Consider the following 8,025-nt stretch of genomic DNA (forward strand, 5'->3'; position numbering starts at 1 on the left):
TGTTTTGAAATAACCTGCTCTTTTTTTTCTTTCTTTTTTTTTTTTTTTGATACACCAGGGATTGAACCCAGGGGCTTTTGACCACTGAACCACATCCCTAGCCACTTTTATATTTTATTTTGAGTCAGGGCCTCACTGAGTTGCTTAGGGCCTGGCTAAATTGCTGAGGCTGACTTTGAACTCAAAAACCTCCTGCCTCAGCCTCCTGAGCTGCTGAGATTACAGGTGTGCACCACCATGCCCAGTACATATGCCTTTTATTATCCCCCAGGAATGTATGTGTGTAGACTCTATGGCTTGTAGGAAACATTTGTCAAATGAATCTTTTGAAGCTGCTGCTATTTACAAAGTCAGGCAGCTTTTAACACTTCTGCCCTACCTCCCTCCAACACAAGAGATCACCACAAGAGGACTTGGACCCTACACTCATGTTCTATTTACTTTCAAGGTTTTAGGTTCAGACACATACATCTCATGCAAATATCCACTCTTAGATATTTAGAGAACAAAGCAGTGTGTAATAGAAAGCTTTATACAAAAAATAAAAATAAATGCAGTCTACTGTCATAAAAATTTGTGAATTTTTTATTCCTTAACTCTGATACCTTGCCCCATATGTCCACACCTAAAAATAGGACCCATATTCACCCTTTCTCAAGTTACTTCTCAAACTACACTCTCTTCCTGACATGTGCTTATGGGGAAAATTTTAAAATAAGTAAAAATCTAATGCTACCAGAATGGTGTCCATGTAGTTTTTCCTTTTTTACCCTGATCTTTCCCTCCTGCTACAAATCTCCAAGGTCCACCTTCAATGCTAACTTGTTTGGAACCTAAAGGGTTTTCTTTTCTCCCAGAGGCTTTCCCTGACTCTGTAGGCAATTGCAGCCACCTGGTGGCCATATGGGAAAAGGACAGATTGAGTGTCCCAAAACATCTCTGGTGAGGAAGAATACAAGGAATAACTTTCCTCTTGGGTATATGGGAAGCAGGGAAAAAGAAACCTGTGGATAGAAACTGTGGCACAGGAGCCCAATATTATATCTCTTGGTTCCATCTTGCCTCCCACCCACTAGTCATTACAAACAGATTAATTCCTTGATATCTGAATTCATTCAATCAATATTTATTGAACAGCAACTATGTACCCAGCAATGGGAATACAGCAAAGACAAAATATATAAGATCTCTGCCTCCATGAGCTTACAATCTAGCAGTCAGTCAGCTGGTAACATCTATAATTTTACAATAGTTATAAGAACCTGACAAATTGAATGTGCTGAGAAGACAACAAAAAGTCTAGATCTATATTGAGTAATCAGAAAAGGACTGCCTGAGGAAGAAACATTTAGGATGAGCTAAGTGGAAAATGGAAGGGTGTGGTGAGCAGAGAGAACAATCTTTGTGAAGGTTTTGAGGAAAGAAGATACTTTATGAAGGCCAGCCATGGTGTCTGAGGCACAGGCAACAAAGAGGTGTATTATGAGACGAGACACACAAGGTAGGCAGGGCCTTATTTATGCAGGGTCTTTGAAATTAGTGTTTTATTCTAAAAGCAAATGGGAGCCACTGAAATATCTGAGCAGGAAAGTGAGATGTTGAGGTTTAAATCACTCTGATGACAGCATATAGAAGGCAGAAGTAGAAATGGAAGGACAGGTTAGGAAGTTTTCCCAGCTGTCTAAACAAGAAGTGTTGGTAATTCAGAGAAAAGAAGATAGATTCCAGTGATATTTAGCAGATAGAATCTACTTGGTGAGTGTCTGGGTATGTGAAGAAAGGTGTCTGTTTCTGGCAAGAGGTACTAAAGTAGGATACTCTGGAAGAGGGACAAATTTGGGCAAATTAAGCACATACCATAGGCACAGGCTTTGAAGCTGGCAACAAGAGGAACAGCATAGCTTTGATTCTCAAATAATTTAAGGTTTAGTTGAGCAAACAAGATACATATGAGATCATTGCATAGTTGATTAAATATCACAATTATTGATCCAGATAATTCAAGGATTCTTTCATTATATAGGACTAGATTCTATCAGTCCCAATGAATTCAGAAAACTGAAGCCAATAGGGATAACTCCACCTTTGTTCATGCTTCTCATAGCCACTTAGAAAACTTCTGTGCAACCCACCCAATGTCTCTAGAGACCACCTTCCTCTTGAGCTGGGTTCAGGACCCAACCAGGAAAATGTACTAAAAACTCTCCTTGGTTCATTTTTGCCTGCTGCTGCCAGTAAGTTCACCTGTCCTTCTCCATTTCCCTCCCCTGCTTAGGTTACAAGGGGTGAAATCTAGCCATTGCTCCTGGTTGGTTCTCTTTTGGTCATTGGGAATTGTCTACCTTACTTAGTTCTCTCTTTACATGTCCCCTGTCAAGTCACCTCTCTATTCCTAAAGAGGTCTTCCTGGCTTACTCTTTGCCTCTGGAGTACTCTGCTGATTAACTCTTTCCCAACACAGTAACTGCTGACTAATCAATAGGCCTACAGTTTCTTATTGTGCAGCAAATCCAGGACAAACCCAAATACCAAATACTTGGTCAGAGGCAGCATTTTAAAATGTTACCATGAAGTTAAGAGACTGAGAACAGTCCCTTTAGCCTTTGGAGTTGGGCAGACTTGGATTTGCATCCTGACTCTAATGGTAACTAATATCTCTTTGCTAATGAACACTTCTAAGTTTCAAAAGACTTATCTGGGAAATAGTGTTAATAGTATTCATTTATGGGGTAGTTGTAATAAAGAGGGTGAATAAAGTACCCATTATAATATCTTGACTGGATTATCTGATGACCATTTATTTCCTTTCTTTCCCTTGGGTTTCAGCTACTAAATACTTTTCTAAAAAGACAATAAGGGGGGGAGGAAGTGGGTAAGTGCTAGGGAATGATAATAGCCTAATTACATTGTTATATTGTGTGCATGTATGTAACAACAAATCATTATCATGTACAACTACAATGCACCAATAGAAAATATGGAAAGAAAAATTTAAAAAAGAGATTAGCCAGGTTTTATGGTCAATGATAGTCATTTCCTACTCCTATCTTTGTAGATCCCATCTTTCTACAGCCATCTCATTTCTGCCATTGCCGAAAATGTTCTTCCACCCCTCATCCTTGTGTAGGATTTCTTTCTCTTACTATCACCTTCTACCTGAGCTCCATTTACCTCTTTCGCCCCTACAACTCCCTATCCAAGATACTGTGCCTTCTTGTGTCATCCCTAAAGACTAATTCACTTCTAGCGTTCTCCCTAATTTTCGCAGAGCAAATCAGAAGGGAACTGGAGAATAAGATTCATACTTCAGAAGGTCACGAGAACTACAGTCCAGATCCCAAAGGGGAAAGGAGGTCTGAATCCAAGCACCCCACACCCTCACCTCTTTTCCTCAAGAACAGAAAAAGGCAAACTCAAATTATGGCTTAATCCAGACAAGCACACATCTCCTTTCCTATAGCTCTGTGAGGTCATCACTGAAGTAGAGCAGTATTGCAGGTATGTAGTGTGTACCATCCATTTTGAGATAGTCAAATTCTTCCTCCTCATCCTGGATCCCATTCTCTTCAAGGGTATGATCCATGTTCAGGGTCTTCCCTTCATATTTCCACGTGTAGCTGGCAGCATGTGCATTATAGGGAAGATAGCGGTGTAGGATTTCCCACATTGACTCCAGAGCCCCCACCTGGAGAACATGGAAGCACCCACCTCTAGAATTCTGGATGGAACATATGCTCATGTACACACACACACAGCAAAGGCCAGGAGCCCAAGATATACAGAGCTAGGATCAGAATGCCTCCTTTGGCAGATAGTAGCTTCAGGCACTCCACAGTCCCAGAAATAAAGTTGGAAGTTTCAGCATGCAATGAAGGGTGCCAAAATCCTGTCATCTTTATGGCAAGCCACTTCTAACAAACAAATGGCCCCAAAGGGTCAAAGCTAGTGTCCTCTCACTTCGTCCTTGGCATAGAATAGTCTTAAGAGTCCAAAACTGTCCAAAACAGCCTGTAAGAGCTTCCAAGGACAACCATTACTAAGATGCTGCCCTGGACTTATGAAGGAATGTCTTGTACCCTGTAACCCAGACACTCCTAGAATTCCCAACCCTGGAGACCTACGTGGTCTGCTTTCCTCAGTCACCTCAATTTAAAAGAAAATTCAGCTCTCACCCAGTTATGGCAAACTGATGGCCTGAAGATCTCTTTGGAGATCTCCTGAAAGCATCAGTTCCTTCTCTAACCTGTCCCCAGGCACCAGATCTCACCTCCAGTATGTGCTGCTGCGACGTGAGAGTGTTAATGATGCGAATATTCCGGGTCTTGGCAGACAGCTTCCCCACCTTGTACTGCGACCCTTTCCACCAGGGATTCCCAAAATCATTGGCCCAGTCCGATCGGGGCAGCTGAGGTGGGACGTGCACGAAACGGCCCCGCGGGGTGCGGTACCTCAGGCAACCAGTCAGGGGATCTATGTGCTTGCGGATCTTTAAAGAAGGGGTTGAGTTTGGGGTGAGGCTGGGCGCGGATCCTAGCCGTTACTATTTCAGATTCAGCTATTTCCCGCTTTTCCTCCCTATCATCGCTTCCCCTACCAAACCCCATGTTCCAACAGAACTTACGTCTCCAGTGTTTGGATCAAACCAGTGGCTGATGTCCTGGCCTGCAACTTCCACGATGGGTTTCAGCAGCAGGTTCCCTGGGAAGGAGGAGCTGTTGTCAACGCTGGCTACCCAAGAACCAGCCCCGCCTACCTCCACCACCACACACACCCCAGTCCTGGTCCAACCTGTGTCCCTTACCCTTGTATTCCTGAGCCAATGGCGTTAGGTCGTACACGTATCCCAAGTAAGACACCCAAAGGTCTTCGGGCTGGTTATGTCTGGCCACTTCTTCCGGCGTGAAAAAGCGACGCTGGAAGCCCTCAAACTCTGGCCCAGCCACTAGGCCCCGGCGCGGCATGGCTCTTGCTCTATCGGGCACTGGGTCCCTTGCCTGCTTCCTCGCTCCTCAGAGCACACACACATTCTCCGCGTCCAGGAGCTAAGGTGAGCGCGTTTACCCGCTCACATGGAAACCATTGTCCTTTCCCGGCCACCGGCCACTGAGATTAAACACTGTGAGGGCGAGGAAGGGCTTGGTCTGTGCGAGCTCACGGGAAACGTAGTCTGATTCCGACATAGGTCACATAAACATTGAATAATTTGAGTTCCAGGGAAAAGCGAACACATTCCGTTTTAATCCAGAGGTCTGGGCTACACGGGATATTCAGGAAGAACTATCTTAAGGCAGAAAAACAAGGTGAGGAAGCAGGATGGAAGAAGGTATTCTCGCTAAATTTCTGGGTTTCTAAAAGATGTGTAAGAAAATACAGGTAAATTTCTCGCGATATTTTAAGACATCCGGCGTAATAGGTCTCGGTGAACCACTGCCATGGAATAGGAGAAGCTCGCGAGATTTCTGCAGTTGCCGGGAGACGAGGAGGAGGAGGAGGAGTGGTGATCTCGCGAAAGGAAAGACGTCGGGAGCGCTCGCGAGATCTCAGACCACCGGACCCGAAAGGTTTTTAGGAAGTTTAAGGGCCCAGAGGGGCCCGCGGGGCAAATGGCTGGAGCTGGGCCGACCATGCTACTACGAGAGGAGAATGGATGTTGCAGCCGGCGACAAAGCAGTTCCAGCGCCGGGGTTAGCGCGGGCTCGGGTTCTGGGATTGAGGGGCAGTCGGGCAGCAAGATGGGGGTGACGAGGGGGGGGAACTGCAGCTCCCGGCAGCCTCTGGGCTTCTGAGTGCCCGGTGGGTTGCCGGGAGCTGTGGTTTCGCAGACAGGCGGGCTGCAGAGACTGCAAGGTCTGAGTGTATTCCGCCTGGAGCAGGACTCCGATGGGGAGCGCGAGGACTCGCCGGCTGCGCGTGCCCGGCAGCAATTAGAGGCGCTGCTCAACAAGACTATGCGCATTCGAATGACAGATGGACGGACACTGGTCGGCTGCTTCCTCTGTACCGACCGCGACTGCAATGTCATCCTGGGTTCGGCGCAGGAGTTCCTCAAGCCATCGGGTCAGTGCCCAGGGGATGCACACCCGCTTGGGAATGTGGCGGAAGTTCACGCAAGGCATTTTCCCTCAGGGTCTGACAGCACTCCTTGTTTTGTGGGGCGTGTTTTCGTGGCTCAGAAGGGGCGGGACCGACTTTGGCCTGCCTCCCTGATGCTCTGACCCTTCTTTCCAGATTCCTTCTCTGCCGGGGAACCCCGTGTGCTAGGCCTGGCCATGGTACCGGGACACCACATCGTTTCTATTGAGGTGCAAAGGGAGAGCCTTGCAGGGCCTCCGTATCTCTGACCATAATTAGGCATGTCTTTCAAACCTCATTAAATTTATGACTGATGTGCGCTGTGTCTGTGTGTAGCTTCGATAATACACCCAACCCCTAGAAACGGGGGTTTATCTGAGGCCAAGAGCATTTTCAATCCTCCCCCAACCTTATGCCCAGGGGTGCCAGAATTTCCCTTCAGTTCGAGGTTGGGGATGGGGAACAGGCTGTAGACCAACAGAACCTGGGGTGGACCCTAGCATCTTCCCTCCCACGCTCCTGCTCCAGAATTGTGGCGGGAAGGGGTGTCATCCTGCTCCGGAAGGCCCATTGTTTCCCGCCCCGGCCTGGCAACACTGAGTTCCTCTATGTTGGGGTCAGAGAACGGGCTCGATCCCCAAGGGGAACCGGGTAGGCGGGGGTGAAACAAGACCCCCTCTGCTATTGATGTGGAGGTGACTTTGGGGTCAGGGACAGAACTCTGGGGTCTAACCGGGAAGAATGGACAAATACAATAAGGAAATGCCAGGAGGCTGAAGGATGCTTCCCGCCTGAGTATTTGTAATCTCAGGAACTCGTTTCCTGCTCCTGGGCGCCCCTCGGCTCACAGCACACTCCTGTTAATAAATTCTTTATTGATGTGTTTTTCTTCACCTCCAGCATCGCCCCTCAGCCCTGTAAAATTCTAGAGGAGCTGAAGCTGAAAAGGATGGCACAGGTTCAGTTGTCCTGATCACGTTAAGGGAGTGGGAAGGAGGGTGTGCAGGGTCCAGCCCAGATATTCACGATTCAAATGTGGGTAGTCATAGGAAAGCAGTTTTTCCGGGGCGTGGGAGTTTTCGCCAGCACTGGGGTCCAAAAATGTTGCTGTCCCCCAAATGGATGCTAGAACCCGGCTCAGGTAGGGGTGGGGGTAGGGCAGAAGATCCTGGCTTCGAGTCCTTGGGTCCCACAGGAACGGAGGACGGCACTAGTGTTCTTGACTCGAGGCTCCTCAGACCCAAACCTTTCCCGGCGTAGGAACGGCTTGGCACCCTGGTGAGCCCCGGGTTTGCCGCGGCTGCGGGGCCCGCCGGCGCCGATAGAGGGCCCGGCTGTAAGGCACGAGACAGTCGGCCAGGCGGAGGCGTAGACAGAGGCGGCGGTAGCTGGCCAGGGCAAGCACGAGCAGCGGAACGAGGAGTAGGAATCCGGTGACCAGCAGGGCGGTGAAGCCCGGGTCCCGTAGGTGCGCGGTGCAAGGGGGTGCCTGAGAGCGCAGGAACTGGGAGGAGAAGAGGCGTCAGGCCCAGGTCGACCTGAGCCACATGGTGCCCAGAGTGGGAACAGCCCAGCCCACGGGGTGGAGGGGAGAAGTTGTAGCCCATAGACCCCGCCGCCAGCATCACCACACTGGACCGTGCCACACGCGCGGACACACACACACACACACACACTGGGGTGCACGCTTACCTGGGAATGGCAGAGGAAGCCGAAGCCTAGCATGGTGACAGCGGGTAGCAAGATGGTCCCCAGCACCAGCGCCAGCAGGAGTAGATTGAAGGCAGCCACCATTAGGTTCTGAGCAGTTACCAGCACAGCGCAGGCCCAGCAGTCCAGGGGATCGCGGGGCTCTGGGCTGCCGCCGAGAACCGGTCGCTGGGCCCCGGGGACATCCGCCATGGCCTGGCTGGCTCTCGCCAGCCTGGACCGCGGCCCTTATAGCCCTCTTTC

At 48.9% G+C, this 8,025-nt stretch overlaps 3 protein-coding genes across 3 annotated transcripts; 1 reads left to right on the top strand and 2 right to left on the bottom strand.

Moving 5' to 3' along the window:
* Positions 1–1,110: 1,110 nt before the first annotated feature.
* LOC124077649 (cytochrome b5 domain-containing protein 1) lies at positions 1,111–5,095 on the bottom strand. The gene is made up of 4 exons (XM_046422111.2): positions 4,802–5,095; positions 4,622–4,698; positions 4,268–4,486; positions 1,111–3,685 (listed from the first exon to the last, which is right to left on the bottom strand). Exons 1-4 carry the CDS (start codon positions 4,959–4,961, stop codon positions 3,455–3,457), a joined length of 687 nt encoding a protein of 228 aa, XP_046278067.1. The 5' UTR covers positions 4,962–5,095; the 3' UTR covers positions 1,111–3,454.
* A 454-nt stretch (positions 5,096–5,549) lies between these two features.
* On the top strand, positions 5,550–6,388 carry Naa38 (N-alpha-acetyltransferase 38, NatC auxiliary subunit). Its single transcript, XM_046422113.2, has 3 exons — positions 5,550–5,684; positions 5,874–6,057; positions 6,229–6,388. The coding sequence occupies exons 1-3, from the start codon at positions 5,604–5,606 to the stop codon at positions 6,339–6,341; spliced, it is 378 nt and encodes a 125-aa protein (XP_046278069.1). The 5' UTR covers positions 5,550–5,603; the 3' UTR covers positions 6,342–6,388.
* Positions 6,389–6,927: 539 nt separating this feature from the next.
* On the bottom strand, positions 6,928–8,023 carry Tmem88 (transmembrane protein 88). The gene is made up of 2 exons (XM_046422112.2): positions 7,765–8,023; positions 6,928–7,576 (listed from the first exon to the last, which is right to left on the bottom strand). The coding sequence occupies exons 1-2, from the start codon at positions 7,972–7,974 to the stop codon at positions 7,307–7,309; spliced, it is 480 nt and encodes a 159-aa protein (XP_046278068.1). The 5' UTR covers positions 7,975–8,023; the 3' UTR covers positions 6,928–7,306.
* Between the last annotated feature and the right edge of the window lie 2 nt (positions 8,024–8,025).

This window comes from Marmota monax, unplaced genomic scaffold (assembly GCF_021218885.2).
Source record: "Marmota monax isolate L192 unplaced genomic scaffold, Marmota_monax_Labrador192_F-V1.1 WCK01_AAM20220418_F8-fsc00243, whole genome shotgun sequence".
NCBI lineage: Eukaryota > Metazoa > Chordata > Mammalia > Rodentia > Sciuridae > Marmota > Marmota monax.